The sequence below is a fragment of the Bombus pascuorum genome, chromosome 3 (assembly GCF_905332965.1).
Source record: "Bombus pascuorum chromosome 3, iyBomPasc1.1, whole genome shotgun sequence".
NCBI classification, from domain to species: domain Eukaryota; kingdom Metazoa; phylum Arthropoda; class Insecta; order Hymenoptera; family Apidae; genus Bombus; species Bombus pascuorum.
The window spans coordinates 11,729,756-11,746,678 of NC_083490.1; the positions used below are offsets into that span (position 1 = coordinate 11,729,756).

The following is a 16,923-nucleotide window of genomic DNA, read 5'->3' on the forward strand; positions in this document are numbered from 1 at the left end:
AATTTTTCTGTCCCTCTGTTTTCTAGAAAATAGAGTTTGAATGTATTGAACTATGAATTGAGTACACGCATACTTGAGCAGTTTTCGATTTAATTTTCTCAGAAGCTGTGAAATAATTTTATTCTATATTTTCAACTTATTATTTCCTCTTGCCAGTTGTACCATGCTTACTGTGATACTCTGTACATATGTCACTCGTTATATATGAACGTCTTGTAACTATCCACAAAGTGTTGTTTAGAAAGATAAAAATCAAATATAAATTTTTGAAACATGAAAACACACCATTTTTCAATACTATGGAATCTTCTTTAAATAGTTTGATGTTTGAACACCAAAGGGAAGAAAACTACGGCATTAAAAGTGAATAAAAATTTATTTACTCCTGATGTTATAATATTCCCCACAATGTTCGTGACAAATTCATATCGTTGTTCGTAGTGTGCGCGTTATCTGTCCAAAAACCTTGTATACAACAGGAAAATCACTAACAAATAATTCGTTAACGAACGCTAGTTCTAGAAATACAGTTTAAATGCGCAGAATACGTACAGTTTATATAGTTACTTCGAAATGATCCGTAACAAGATATCGAGGTATATTCAGACAGAGACTCGTTGCATTGTGTAAAACGTTGAATGAATATAATATCTGAAGAGTTTCACGATAGTTTCTTAAAGTACAAACGTGTAGAAAAGGATAAATAATGTTAGTAAGACATATATTAGTCACTCGCATACTTTCGATAACGATAAGAAAAAAGTTCTGTACGTTCTTTAGTACTATTTTCCTTCTCGACTGAAGTTGGCGCTATCAATGGTGAAAGTTACTCCAATATTGATACTGATCGATAAATATCTACGAATACTGATCGATGATAGCCGATATATTTCCCGGTAAATTTATATTTATATAATTATTTATATTATTATTATTGTTAAGAGAGTTATGACTGAGATTGTTAATAAAATTTAACTAAGAATAATTATTAAAAAATATGATTAAAGAATTCTTTCTAAACCTCAAATTGAAAGTATACAATATGTATTGCAAATATATAAAATAGAGATTAATTTTTATTAAAACTATTTTTTTTTTAAATATGACAGACTAATAATGACTGTACATAAGTTTATTATAAAGGCAATAAATAGACAATTTTTAAAAATCAAACAATACCTGGGAAAATATTTGCCATCATGATAAATACTGATTACTATAGCGACATTATTTATGATAGTTTTATTGAACGCAAATAAATTATACGATTCATAATAAACAGAAGTATTTATATCAAAACTGTACAAATAATTGCTACATAAATATAGCAATCGTTTATAAATATAAATAAAACAATTCTCTGTACCAAACTGTTTTTTTTTCTTTTTTCAAGAAAATACTCGAGAGTGTACAAGAGATTGTTTCGTGTTAAACTCGATCAGTATTTTCGAGAAGCGCTAAAAAATCCGATAAAAAGATCGAATAAATAAATAATTTCTCTTTTCGATAAAAGCAACAGATCAAACTATTTTTTTTTAAATGCATTTACTGGTCAATTGTTTAAAATAACAAATACTAAAGTACACACGTACATATACATATATCACAATTCTACATTTTTTTAATAAAAGAGCTGTAGCTAAATCGTATTAATTTATATAATTTTTTTTAGATTTTCACGATTTTCCAGTTAAATACAGTTATTCATTATTTTTCTCCTATCTTTCATATCGTTATTTTCTTTCATTAGTTGTTAGAACAAGCTTAAAATTAAGAAAATGCTGTACTCTGCGTAAAAATTGATTTTCAGATAATCGCACACCTATATTCGCAAAAGCGGCGTGAGAGAATTTTGGATATTTTCTAATGGACACTTCTCTTTAGCCATTTATATGGTTTAATCCACTCGGTTTCGAATATCAGGCAGTATCGAAATTATTCCTATTTACTCTCCTTATTTTTAATAGACGAAAGAAACATGTTTCGATTTCTCTGGCGAAATATCTGAAAAGACGAGAAACTAAGCCTTTCTTAGTAATAAATTATTGAGCTTGTGCCATTAAGCATTGCCTTAGCGTATTTCTATGATTTGTTTAAAATTAAGTATAGACTTCTACGGAATGATTTTTTGTCTGTAACAGAAACGTTTTCCCTTCTCGTGAATTGTGTAAAAGCGACACGACATACTGACTCGTTCGTGATTTGCTGAAAAATACCGAATTGCTACAGGGGATCCATTATTCTCATAATACAAATATTCCTCAAAGATTAGAAAAATTTAATCGAAAAATTTCCTTCTTAAAAAGCGATCTATTAAAAAATCACAATGTTAAAAATGTTTAAAAACCGAATTTAAACACTGATTTATTCAAATATTTCTTATATATTATAAAATAACAAAATTTAGAAATCGTAGCAAAAATTACAAAAGTTTCGTAAATATAAATTACCATGTATATGCATTGAAATCTTATATGAGGAGTACAGGAGAGAAACATTTATTACAGGGAAACAGTTTTAAAATTCAGTACGATGTCAATCACTTTCATGTTAGCAGAACTATCTCTTTTATTTGATTGTGAAGCTAGACACGTGTATTTTCATCCTCTTTCAAATTTTCCTCATCATGATATTAAAATATTGTATGTCTTGATAATTAATATTATTTTTAAATCTAACAAGTTATTTAATCACATTATTGTTTAATCGTAAAGTGATATTAAAGTCAGAGGATCAACAAAAATGTACTTATTATGTTTGTCTCCTGTGATCTTCATATACAAAATACGTCACAGGAATCCCCATAACAAATCAATAAATACATATATATTTAAATATAGTAGACAATTGCAATAAAATAATTTTAGACTTGATTTTTAAATTACAATAGCTGGAAAGCGAGTGAAAATGTGGGTTTCGAGTGGCAAATAGAATTTTTACTTGCTGCAGAGTAAACATCATCCACGTTGTAAAAGTTTAAATATCGAGCCCTTCTTTTTGATTAGCAGATTTACTCAATATTAATAATTTACTCGATTAGTAAGATTCTATGATATCGCAAAGGTTACATGCAATTTCCTTTCTGATCAAACGTGCACGAAAGCAGAAAGTCTCGTTTCTTTGAGAGAATACTTGTGTTCGGTGCGTTCACGATCGATTTTTATAATCCTGGTGCCAATTATTCGTGACAAAACGAAATTATGTACAGTATAATTTAGGCCAAAGCGAAAAACTGTGGACGCGTTTAACCCTTAACGTTCCAGCGTTATTTATAATAAAATTCATTATTAATAAATTAATTTAAAATTGATATTTAGCTAAAAAAGATTAATATAGGTACAGTAAGTAAAATTGTCATCGACTTTAAGAACGCGATTTTCGTTATAAAAATTTTAAATTATATACCTCATAAATTTTTTATTTCTAGAAATTGATAAAAATTTTTAATGGTTATTCTAGTTAAAGTAATCTGTAGATAAAAATACAGACGATACATAAAACTAATTAAAATGAATATTCATGTACGACGGTTAATTAGAATCAATATCAAACATACATTTATCAATTTTTAAATATACTAATTACTAAGTATTGCTTCTTCCCAATCTCTAGTTTGTTATCTCTTTATGAGTAATAAAAATTTTGCCAAGTTCATGCATTATGCACGAATCATACTTTAAGTTTATAAATATTATATCACTGAAGATATTTTTGTGTTTCAAAATCTAGTCAAAAGAATAATCGATAACAAAATTGCCTATTTACAATGTCCCATAAGATCATTTTTCAATATACATACTTTTTATTAACACTCTTCTGAAGATACGTTAATGAGCATAAATAAAGATTGCACTTGTCAAATGAAAAAAAAGAAAAAGAACGAAAGAAGAGACAAAGTGATAAAACGAAGCCGAAATGGCTGAAAATTATGTATTGTGTATCATTATGGAACGATAATGAAAAGTTGCTCTCCTTATCGATCAGCTGCTCCCCTTATCTTAAAAGCAAATACGTTTAGGATATTTACTTGAATTTTTAAACCGTCTGAAAACACGTACAATCATTGCAGGAACGAGAATGGATCGTTAAGGGTTTGATTAAGCTGAAAATAAACCGAAAAAAGAAATGAACAAAAAAAATACGAATCCATGAATAAAAAAAAATTGAGATAAAAGCAGTTTGACGTTCTGATTTGCGCAACTACTTACGTTGGAAGTAATTATCACGTCCTCGCTATAAGGAACGAGCTATCCGGGCTATTTAAGTTTTACAACTGTACTCCCGATTATCTCGTTCGGTTTCACTTTCACTTTCAATAATCTGCAATTAGTAAATTGATTTAAAGAACACCGATTCACCCTTCACCGATCAGCAGCTGCTTAGATCCAATTTTAACGAAATTACAAATCTTTTATAACGCCTACCTACCCCTCTCTATCTAATCAAGATCATTTTTCTTTTCTAATCTTGTTTAATGTGAATGTTTGTGTACATAATACTGTGAAAAAATCCCAAATTATCCACGTTACTTTAGTTACTGTAATAAAAAAGGTTTTGTATATGTTATTATATGGAAACGAATAATTCAATATTTTATTCAAGATGCTGCCTTTTCTGATTCACAAATTTTTTAAAAATTTTGCAATACATGCAAAACTTTGATCCAAATACTATCAAATATTTATTGCATTATAAAAACATGATTCGCGAATAAAATATTAATGACTTAAAAATATTAATTATTTAAAAATAGGTTTTAACTTTTTAGATATAACTATAATATTAAAATAATGCCAACCATGCCTTCAATCACTTTTGAAAAGCAAAATGTAAAAACTAAAAAAATAACCTAAGATTTTTGCACAGTACTGTATTTTAATTGTGTGCGCAAGTTTTCCACTCAATAGTTGGACCGTTTGAAATTAACCTCGTGTCGTTTTTTTACTACTTTTAGCGTATTATAAATACGCGAATGTACGCGAGAAGAATACTGATGAATCCAAAGAGTATTTGGCATACTTTATTTACTCATATATGTTGTGTTTTGTTTTATTGTTTCGTTTTCCTATAATATTCTACAAACCGGAGTAATACGCTACTGCGACGACTTGTTAATGAGACTAAGTATTCCGTCGCATCAGGAAAAACGCGTCTTTTTTTTCTTTTTTTTTTTTTTATCAATTTTCTTCTTTTTCCTTTTGACTCTTAGTCTTTCGTACAAGACACAATTCTAACTCTCCGATTTCCCCGTCGCCGGATTTCATTCTATTCAATATACAATTCCTTAAATGGAATTACATTTGGTTTAAATTACAAAAAATACACAGAATGCGTAATACGTATAAAAACGTGTCGTTTATGCGTCACATAGTTATATTTAACCTATAGTATTCGTCGATTGTAAGCAGACTTCGAAATGCAATGAACTATCTATCATAAAAATTAATGAAATGAATTGAAGGTGGTTTTTGGTTTTGCAGAAACTCGTGATAAAATAATTAGAATTGCAAATATTAATTACTATGCTATTGAAATAAAATGTCTATGAGACATTGAGACACTTTAGACACCATTCTGTATTAAACGAACACGTTTTACGAATACATACTACTTCGAAGTCTGATTGCAACGAATGATCGATCCGGGTCAGATAATTTTATATTGCGTTATTAATGACCTCCAGATTACACCTATTTTAATTACTACTATGTTAATACATCACGAGCTATAGTGATATTACACGTAAACTAAAAACATAATATCGCTATTATTCCTATGTGTTTTCGATTTATAATATTCTATATGTGTGTTATAACTCGTCGTATTCTTTCTACAGCGAAAGCATGATCATGAAACGTAAAAGGTCCCTTCTGCTCTGACATATGGAATACTTCTGTGTGTGTTCGAACAATTAGCTGCCTAATGTCTGGTATGCATGGAATTCTATACCTCTGGTGAGTTCTGTGTAGTTGCATTGATATGATCCTGTAAACAAATTCTGAGATCCCGCTCGTCCAGCTCGCTTTCAGTGTCAACACTGAAACTTCTTACATTTTGCCCACCATTGCCTGTCCAACGTTGCTTCCAGCTTTCTAGCCTCATGACCTGTGACACACATTTAACATGCAGTAATATTTGTAAATTTCATTGAGAGGGAGTTTTATGAGATTCTGCGGATGTACATCATCATTTTCAAAAGGAATGTGCTTTATGTTTCCTTTTCTAAAAGTATTCCATTTGACATGGTTCAACTACTTTCTAGTTTGTTAGGCAAATGTGCATTGTAATTTCTAGTTTGTATGGCTTGGAACTCTATTAATTATAACAATCACTCTGTTGAAAATTATTTCTAGGACAATTTTGTGAGATTACCATCTCTGGGTACTTTTTTTTCACAAAATAATGTAATTTTTATAATGTATGTAGTCTTTGTGAAATTTATTCAGATGCTTCTATTCTGATCTTTTCAATTTTTTTACTTTTTGAAGTCTTTCACTCCATTTTTTAAAGCGATGAAAATTGCCTAAAATCAGATGATGATGTGTTTTAAAAGTTGCAACAAATAAATATAAATGATTAAGATTAGATAAACCAAATATGATTGCCATGCATTTTATTTTTGTATGTTCGAAAATTCATTAAAAAAATGCAACAAAGAATAATAAAAAATTATCAAGTAGTTATTTTTACTAGAATTCTAAATGAAAATAATCTTATTCGATTGTGCATCTCTATCAATATAGCACAAATTTTTAACTGTTAAATTATCCTCAATATCCATTTCTTCTACTATATTTAATAAATTATTGATAACATGAACTTTATATTTCATATAAAGCACACAGAGTTGAAAATTGTGTGGAAAATTATAATGGATAGCATGCACTACTTAACACATTGATTAAGCAATGTGTCACATAAAGATATCTGTAATATTGCTTATAAATGTTTTTAAAGCACTTTACAAATGTCCTTCCTATTTCTTTCTACAATAAAGAACTTTATTTACACCTGTGATAAATTAGTGAAAAAAATGAAAGTAAAGCAGGCAGATACTGATTACAATGTGCAAGTTGCAAGCATATATCAAACACAGTTAGTGAATTAAATCAGTGCTTTGTTAGATGTGCAATTGTAAGTCAGCACAAGAAAACAATGTAATGGGGAATTATATGTGTATGTGTAGATGAATGAAAAGTCCAAGGAGATATCAGGATGAGATCGAAATTCATTTTAATGTTTTTCTGAGTCTTATAGCACTTTATTATAGACAAGGATAAATTGTCCTATAGTTTAATATAGCATGTAATTATCTCATAAAATGTATGTACAAAACTATATGGAAAGAAAATACAATTTTTTGATATAGTACACATTGTTGTCATGCTACAAACATGAAATGGAAAGAAAATAATGCTTACGGATGGGTAAAGACTTACTCGAGCCAGCGCCAAGGCTCAGTCTCCGGGCTGGTGATTGGCGTAGGGAACTAAGGAGACAGAGATAACACAGCAATAGAGGGTTAGTTTTACAAGACCATTAATTTCTTTGTGTTAGTGGTTGGTACCTTTACACAATAAGAATTCCATTCATATTTATATTCATATTAAAATCAAGTTCAATTGATACTATATCTTTCTACATGAATGATTGTTTTTGCTTGATGTATCTTTTTAATAGCATACATTGCAATGCATTTCTGCTGAATGTCTAATTAAAAAAAGGTGTTAAATAAATGAGATATCTTTGAAGGTGTATCTTCGAAATCATACTTTCTGCATGTTTTTTCCAATTAAAATTACTTGTAGAATTAGAACCAATTATTACTCCGTGCTGTGCTAGCTCTCAATATCTAATACAATGTCCTTGAAGCACAATTAGTATTATAAATGGCAAGCTTGATTTATAATAAAGTGATTTTAGTATGTGACTACACAAAACGCCTTAAATGTTAATGCTAAAACATTGAAAATTTGATACTTATATCTATTTTAATGTTGTAAAAAAATTCATAATAAATTTTAGATAGAATATATTTTTTAGTTTTAAAATCTTGTAATTAATTTATTGCAAATTTTCAATGTACAATACAATTAAAACATAAATATTTTATCCAAATACATACTTTATTATATTATGATGCCCTCAAAGATATAAATTTTAGTTTAGTTACGATGATGATTAGTTTATTTTCATAAATGCAAAAAATAACATTAAATGAGCGACTATCGTAACCACGATTAAGTTTAGAAGCGATTCGACATTTATTACTTATATTTTGCATTGCAGCAGAGACATAACAAGCTGTGAATGCACCTCAAAGCTTTTACATGTCAAGAATTTCTCCCATGACTTAGAAAATTCACACAAATTATGTGAACAGAAAATTCACACAAAATCAGGAGAGGATTAAAACAACCACAAATGTACTTTTGATGATGAAAGCACAATGAATTCTTAATGTGTACAGGTACCTCTGCAGGAACATGTTATCTGTTTAATATGAAAAATATGAAAAAGCTATATTTTATCATAACAGTTAATTGTTAATTACAAATATGAAAAGTATGTGTCACATAATTAGTATTCACTTGACTAATTTTGGAAATATTATAAAACGTTTATCTCGGTATTAATTAATTGATATCATAGTAAATAATGTTAATAAAATTTCATATTAATTTTAATATTACACCTACAAGCAGAAAGAAAAATATTCTGGAACGAAAATTGTAATTAAATTTTTTATAGCACATGATTTTATCAATAAAAAAAAGTTGTTTGTCAGCGTGACGATTAGCATTACATTGCAGTAAGAGGTGCAATTTGGTGCATAATTTTGTGAGTTACAATAACATGAAAGCATAAATTACATCCTCGCTTATATTATATATTATAACGATAGACGTAATATTGTGCACCCAACAAATACAATTGATTTATATACATGTTTTTTATATCCTTCTTGTTGAAAGGATTTATGATAATCAGTTAGAACATTATTAGAAACACATCAATCCTTTGTATCACATTTCAATCCTTTGTGATATGTGAATTAACAGTGCAACAGAAAAGAGCAACAATAGTGTTAAACCCCCATAAATATGGACTTCAAGATAGAGAAAAAATGTGTGTGTGAAAAACATGGGTACTTCACAAGATGGTGTTACAAAAAATGTGCATTATCACAGATATGTAAATATGATTAAAAGAAAATTGTCACAGTGAATTGTACAAAATTCTCATGAAAAAACTTGAGCCATGATTTTTAAGTATCATTAAAATTGATGATTTTATGTAGCAAAATCCTAGAAACAAAAAATTTAATAAAATATTATAAAACGTTTATCTCTATGCAAATAAAGTTTATCATTTTATCACATAGAAATATTAAAAATACTAAAATCAAAAATAATTTGTTAGAAATGTTAAATGTATCAATGATTACGACAACTGTATAGAATTTATGTATATGATTATATGATAATAGACGTATGAAAATGGACAAACTGAAACAAGAAATCAAGATCCTATAACAGGCTAACGACTCGAGTTACTTCTATATCCAAATATACGATATGTTTTAATAGTTATGTAACTCTACAAGCTTTAAAATTTACTATGTTGCAGTCTAATAGCAAATCGAATAAAAATTAGACCTTAAACTACTGTAATAAGATCATAATTCTACGTCTTTATTAACTACCATCATTACTTCTACCATTGATACCTTGAACTTATAGTGTAGTTAATATGTTAAACAAAGAGATAAGATTCAACTTTAATCAAGGAAATTTAACGAGGATCATCGTCAATCATAAATATGTATAGTAATAATTATACTTGTGCATAATTGAAAGCATTTGCAGCTATATTTTCAATACTAAAATACTGTATGCTTCTTTGAGATTCACATGAATGATTCTATTTTTAACTTAACATCGTTTAATGATAAATTTTATAGAAATAATAAAAATATCCTGAGCAAATTGAGCAATACATGCAAAAAATATAATACTAAGGCTAAATTTGGATCTTACTATAAATAACATTTTAACAATGTTTCTTCCATTCACCTCTTACTGCAGTTTTTTTTTTTTTTTTTTTTTAATCAATGCTTTCATTAATGCAGCATGAATAAAGCAAAGAATTTTCACATACCTCAGCTTTTAATTCTGCAACTTTATCTTGCAATTCTCTGACTCTCTCACTGTCATCTAAATTATTTCTAAGCTCACCTTCCGCGTGCATCTCTTCATTCTGTAAAAAGTAGGGATAATCCATATTTTCTATATCCGTATGTAAATATTTATGTTGGGATAGTTAAAGAAATTAATACAAATAAAGAAATAGTACTTTTAATTCAAGAAGAGATATTTTCTGGGTGAGTTCTGCCACTTGCTGCGCATGCTCTGCATCACGTATCCTAGCCATCATAGCTTCATCCTTCATCTTAGACTCCAGATCGGAATACTTATGTTGTTGCTCCCGTAGTTTGGCAGTAAGTTCCTTCTCCCTAGCTAAGGCAGCCTCTAATTCCTCTTTAATTAATTTCCCTCCTTCGTCTTGTCGACGAAGTTGATTCGTGGCAACTTGCACTTGAGTCTCAAGCTCCATGACCTTAAGTCTAAGCTCCTTCACTTCTGTCAAAGCTTCCATCTCTCGAATTCTGGTTGTCATTAAATCCTCTTCGAACTTTTGCACTTCATGTCCTCGGTTCTCCCAAAACAAAAGTTTCTTCGGCGTGGAATCGCTTGCAGGTTGATTCTGAGCGGAACGATGTTCTTGCAGATGCCTTTGCCAGGCACTGCTCAATTCCACTACTCTTTGCCGAAGATCCTAACAAATTTCTTATATTATGATAAGTTTATTAAATACATAATACGTACTTTATAAATATTTGAGAACCTTAAGCGATTTTTTATAAATATAGAAAATTCACAACTTTTAACGTGTAAAAAAAATGAATTACCTTTAAAGAGAGATTAGCTTCTGCTTCTCTTAGTTTCACAGCAATCAGTTCTTCTTGTAAATGAGCAACAGAATTATCCGGCGTTGATTCACGCAACGTCTTTTTATCCTGTTCCAATTCTTGTATTCTTGCTCTAAGTTCTCTTATCGTTGCGTCGTTCTCTGCTTCGTGTAGTCGAACTCTTACCAATTCCTCTTGCAAACACTGTATCATTTCCTCTTTTTGTGACAATGCTTCCTGCTTTGACAAAATTTCATCCAAAGAGGATTGTTTCGATGTCACATTTTCTTCTAGCAGAAGCGACAATGATCTTAGTTCTTCGTGAGCTTGCTCAAGCTGATGACTTGTTTCAAGATGCGTGTGTCGAAGAGCTGCTAATTCTCTTTGTACAACGAAAGCAGTTTCCTCCTCTTCTGCTCGAGAAACTTGACCTCTGACTAATCTATCTGCCAACTCCGCGGACTCAGCTTCCAGAAGTTCAGTTCTTTGCCTAAGTAACCTATTTTCTGCTCTAAGCCTACGAAGTTCAACCATCTCCTCTTGCTCTTTCATTTTCAGCACAGTATAATCTTTCTCAAGTTTCTTCATTCTTTTCGGATTTATTTTCATACCATAGGCAAGATTCATGAGACCATCAGGATCTTTTTCGCCTCTTCCAGGTAGATGTTTCTGAAAGAACTACACGCAAAAAAACTGATAAATATTAATAAAATAAGAACAGTATTAACGTAAATCCACGTGTGGATTAATTATCAAGCCTGCGATACTTGATTTTTCTCTACGAATAAACGTAATATGTTCTATATTTTTTTAAAGTTCTTATCTATGGGCAAGATGTTGGATTCTGATGATAAACAGTTACCTTCAACATGCCTTCCATGTCCAAGCTTAACAAATCTTCCTTGCCTAAATGCAACATGGCCAGTGCAACTTTGAAAATAATTTCCATGCCTTCGGACAGAAACACGTCAAAAATGCGGCAGGCCAGCGGTAGGCTGAGCGCTGTGGTAAAAAGCGTAAGAAACCAAGACGACGCGTACATTGACGTGTGAAAACCTTGAGCCGTAAAATGAGCGTGTAACTCGGGATGAGTGTCAGCAACTAAATGTTCTAGCTGATACATGCACACCCCTAATTCAGCCATACTCGGCTTGAACATGTCTCGCAAACGATACTCTTGCATAAGCGCTACCAGTACAGCGAAAGCTTCTTCTTCTGGCATTTGCTGTAACAAATTGATATACCTATTTAATTCCGATTGACTCAACAGAATTCATCCCATGTCCTCGCTTTTTTTTTTTCTTTAAAATAATTATTCTTATTCTTTTATAGCTCTCTAATCCCGCTCAAATATTAAAGTGTACCTGCATAAGGAGTAATCCTACAATAAATCCCGAACCTTGACAGTATCCCACTTCACGATCATGAAGACTATACGCTTTCATAACGTTAAATAGACTCTCCTGACCAAGTCCGTCTTTCTCCTTAAAGAAATCATGCTCAGGATACGTTCTGGCTATATCCCTCCTGATTATCCTTTCGCATGCTGACGTAGCCTTGATATACTCAGCAAATTGCTTTTTCACAGGAGAGTCATGAGCACCACTTAATAGTTGCCAAACAATACCTCTGTAACGATGAACATGAATCAGTTTTCCACTCATTATAATATTTTTTTATCTTATAATTTTACTTCTTATTGATTCTTATTAAATTTAGAAGAGTACGTGGATCATCCAAAGATACTAATGAACTTGATAAATTTAAGTTTTTGCTAAAGAGTTGATTACCTAAAATGATGAGGTATTCCTTGACGTACTAATTCTTTGACGAACTCTTTCCTCTTCTTCCAATGATAATCCCAATCAGCGACGATGTGACCCCATAGGGTCCACGTATTCTCTTCACCATCAGCTGAATTGTGGCGTCGGGGTGCGGCATCGCCGTTTCCTCCGCTGCCCCCCGACGCCACGGACACCTGAGATGTGTCGGAACCTTTTCTACTGTGATTGCTTTGGAGCGAGTTCAACGACTTTGCATCCGATTCGATAAGCCTGTTATTAATTACATCAAACTCTTTAGACATGTACTTCACATTAATGCAATCTCGTTAAAACACTATTGAGTGGTAACATATGAGATATCTGATCATCTTGGTTAAAATAAAAATAAATATGAACTAAATTCATCTTTATTAGTAACAGTGGATGAATTAGATATAAATCAAATATGTTGATCAATTAGATTTCAATTTTAGTTAAATACAATTATCTTGTTAAATTCAATTAACTTGAATTTTTAAATCCAATTAACTTCGGACATTCATAAAAATTACTTATAAATATAGATATATAATGGACTAATACGATCAAGTGGTGCTATAAAGTTTGAAGTTCTTTTTACTAACAAATGCCAGTTCTTTGTATAATTACTCTCAGCTAATAGAACATTACGGATAAGTAGTGTCATACAAAATTATAGTTTCATATGTTACAACCCAAGACTACAGGGTGCGCCGTTAGAATTCGGACAGAATTCAATTTGTAGTTCCCACCATATTAGAATTCAGATGTTTGTGCTGATTGACTCTGAAGTTAGTTAAATATGTCAATAAGTCTTCTATAACCTCAAAATGACAGAACTCGTTAAGCAAAACCCGGAATACGATAGAAGAGCGGCGATTATAGAAAGTCTTCGCGCCGGGAGAACGCCGGTCGAAATTATAAAATTCTTTAGCTACCCAAGATCGACGGTATACGACATTGCTAAGAGATACGCAGCCTCAGAGTGGTTCGAGAAGGGTTCTCCTTCTCCGGCGAGAAAAGTTCAGGTTAGGGAAAAATCAACAAGGACGCCAGAAATTATTCAAAGGGCCCAAGACATGATTTTGGAAGATCCGGGAACTTCTCTCCGAAAATTAGCCTCCGTCTTGGGGGTGAGTGAAACGATTGTCCGTCGAATAGCTCAAGAGGATCTTAGATATGCCTCCTACGTTCTCAAAGTCCGTCAGATGCTCTCCGAGGCCGCCAAGCTTAAAAGATTTGCCCGTTGTCATTTGATTCTGTGTTCGTTAAAACACGAAGCTGCTGGCCGCATTATGTTTTTTTCCGATGAGAAAATTTTTACTGTGGATGCCAAAGTGAATCGGAGGAACGACCGTTGGCTGGCCCACAATCTCGAAGATGTTCCTGTTGTGGGCAAAACCAAATTTCCAGCAAGTGTTCACGTTTTGAGCGTTGTCTCAAGTGAGGGCGACGTCATGCCTCCGCACTTCTTCCAAAAAGGCGAAAGAATCACAAAGGAGGTTTATTTGGAGGTCCTGAAGACAGTAATAAAGCCGTGGATGGAAATTACGGCTTCTGGAAGGCCGTATTTATTTCAACAAGATGACGCACCTGCTCACACAAGTCATCTTGTTCAAAATTGGCTCTCTGACAATGTGGACATGTTTTGGTCGAAAGATTTCTGGCCTCCTAACAGTCCCGACCTAAACCCATTGGACTATTACGTGTGGGGCGTTATCGAGAGACAAACTAATAAATGCAGGCACCCCAACGTCAACTCCCTACGAGCTGCTATCGAGTCAGAATTCGCGACAATTAAACGCGACCAGTTGAAGTCAGCGTGCTCGCGCTTTAGAGCAAGAATAGAGCAGGTCATAGAGGCAGAGGGTGGTTACATAGAATAAAAGTTCTCAGCAAGGACCCTTTAAATGAGATATAACAACATTTTCATGTGTTTTTGTGTATTGACTTAAATAAACAACTTTCTGCACAAAACTTCTTTTGTCCGGATTCTAACGGCGCACCCTGTATAATAAATATCCTAATTAATGCAAGAGTATATATATTCTTTTCTAAAGAAAAGAAGTGTGCTTAGTATCAGTTGAGTCTCAAATATAGAAATATAAAAATATAAGATAAACATAACTGCCAAATTAATACAAAAACAGACTATTCAGAATAATTAAATGATTTCACATTAATGTGAAATCAATATCTACTTGTATTCACCTATTATCGAGTTAAATAGAAACATACAACATTTCTTCTTTTCTAAATGTAAAGATGCGCGATTGAAAAGCTAGAAATTTAGCAAAGACTGTCAATATATTCAGAGTAGCAACAAATATCTGTCTTTCCATTCACGTAAGCCACTTTTTGCTTAAAAGTGCTTTTATTCGCCTATCGTTTAGTCGAGTAGAAATGCATACAATATATTTCCTCTTTTAGATTTACTAAAGAATTGAAAGCTTAAAAAAAAATTTAGAATTTAGTATATTCTATCGCATTCAGAACAGCGCCAAATATTTATTTTTCGATTTACATAAGCTATCTTTTATGTAGAAATGTTTCGATTCGTCCCATTCAAGTTACACCTTCTCTCATTCACAATCAACTGATCGTGTATGGAATGATATTGAGTCACGTAACACAACATAATTGAACGTGTAAGCGGCAATGTATACGCAGTATCTAAAGCACGATTCGTTTGCACATGCAATGCCGATGTTGAACGTTAGTCAGCGCGACGATTCACCTATTGGCTTCCTCCAGCTTAGCTAATAGAGCCAGTTCGTCGGTGGGTATTTCCTGCGACGAGTTTATCCTCTCTTCCTCAGATGAGATCGGTGGTGTGCTCGGAAGTATCTTGCTAGCCTGATTGTTGTTCTGACCCGTCTGGTGTATCGTGGTGCATAAACACAACACACTCATCACCTGCGGTCCATAACGTGATAATCCTAATTGTCCGGCTGCCTGCTTCTCTTGACCCCTGTAAAATGATCATTGTTTCGTGTCAGCATGTAAAGTGACGTAACAAAAATGTTATACATGTGCACACCTTCCGTAGACTAGTTACTGTTATCATTCTAGGCCTGTTCTTTTGGAATATCACTAAAAAATATTATGACTTTATTAGTAAACTACCAATGTTTAAGCATTTATGGAGAATTATAAAGTGATTATATACGCAAAGCATATGCAAAGAAGTATAAATATGACACAGATGTAAATTTATAATACGTAAACATCCATAGTCTATTTATTATTAATGTGATTGTGAAAGTTTGATGGAAATGTTGCAGTACAAATACCAAAAGAATATTATTCTATACCTGGAATCATGTAATAATGATATATAATAAAACTTATATTTATTAATTTAGTTACATATAATTGGGTTGTTTTTAGGATTAAATGAAATTGTCGTCTCATTACTTAAAGCATCCGCTGCTATGTTCCTCATTGGCAAGTGACCAAATTTTCTTTTTAATGCAAAAATATGTACATGTTGCTATTAACTGTGGTTTAAATGAAATAGATGTACATAAAAAAATAAATACAATGTCTATGTAAGGAACAGAATATTATAGATAATATTATATTTATTTAATTGAAAAAAAACATTTCAATATATCAAGTATACTTACGCGTATACTGAAGTAACGATATGATAAACCTTGGTGTACATACATATCTGTTTCTGTTCCTGCTTGTACACTTACAAACGTCCTGATTTATTATCTATTATTCTACCGGTTTATTATCGTGACAAGTTGTTGGTATCTATCGGTTTATCGATTTTTGTCTCTCTACATGTGCTTCTACAGAAGCACATAACTTGAAGCACATACATCTATAAATCTACAAATTGATTTTCTCAAAAACGAAACCTTACTTGAAGAAATTTTATCTTTCATTTTCAATTTACATATATATATATATATATATATAAAGAAAAAATACGATTATTGTAAAAGATATTATATTATCATTCTCAGTTAATCTGAATTAATTAATAATTTCTACATTTTAATTTTATTTCTTAACATTACCGTTGGTTACTTTGATTTTCTCTTATTTGCGCTTAATAAGACACAATATGGAGTTTCGCGCGAAAATTATAGTCGAAAAAGAAAAGCGTGTAGTTTGAAATACTATTTTCTATTT

General features: G+C 31.5%; 1 protein-coding gene and 1 long non-coding RNA gene across 13 annotated transcripts in view; one reads left to right on the forward strand and one right to left on the reverse strand.

Annotated features, from left to right (window-relative positions):
• Positions 1-357: 357 nt before the first annotated feature.
• The window catches only part of LOC132904866 (ecotropic viral integration site 5 ortholog), a 29,423-nt gene continuing 12,857 nt past the window's right edge, over positions 358-16,923 (reverse strand). For 8 of the 12 annotated variants that reach the window (XM_060955662.1, XM_060955661.1, XM_060955660.1 and 5 more), the window contains 9 exons: positions 15,512-15,745; positions 12,763-13,026; positions 12,337-12,601; positions 11,835-12,197; positions 10,973-11,650; positions 10,357-10,839; positions 10,162-10,260; positions 5,950-6,105; positions 358-4,320 (listed from right to left, as the gene is read on the reverse strand). In XM_060955662.1, the coding sequence (XP_060811645.1) occupies positions 4,261-4,320; positions 5,950-6,105; positions 10,162-10,260; positions 10,357-10,839; positions 10,973-11,650; positions 11,835-12,197; positions 12,337-12,601; positions 12,763-13,026; positions 15,512-15,687 (2,544 nt within the window). In that variant the 5' untranslated portion in view covers positions 15,688-15,745 and the 3' untranslated portion in view covers positions 358-4,260. Of the gene's footprint in view, positions 4,321-5,949; positions 6,106-7,421; positions 7,490-10,161; positions 10,261-10,356; positions 10,840-10,972; positions 11,651-11,834; positions 12,198-12,336; positions 12,602-12,762; positions 13,027-15,511; positions 15,746-16,923 lie in introns of those variants that run through there. The other 4 variants (XR_009657681.1, XR_009657680.1, XM_060955664.1 and 1 more) reach the window with 4 other exon arrangements.
• On the forward strand, positions 5,102-16,695 carry LOC132904896 (uncharacterized). Its single transcript, XR_009657687.1, has 2 exons — positions 5,102-5,954; positions 16,165-16,695. It is a non-coding gene; the product is annotated as an uncharacterized LOC132904896 (long non-coding RNA).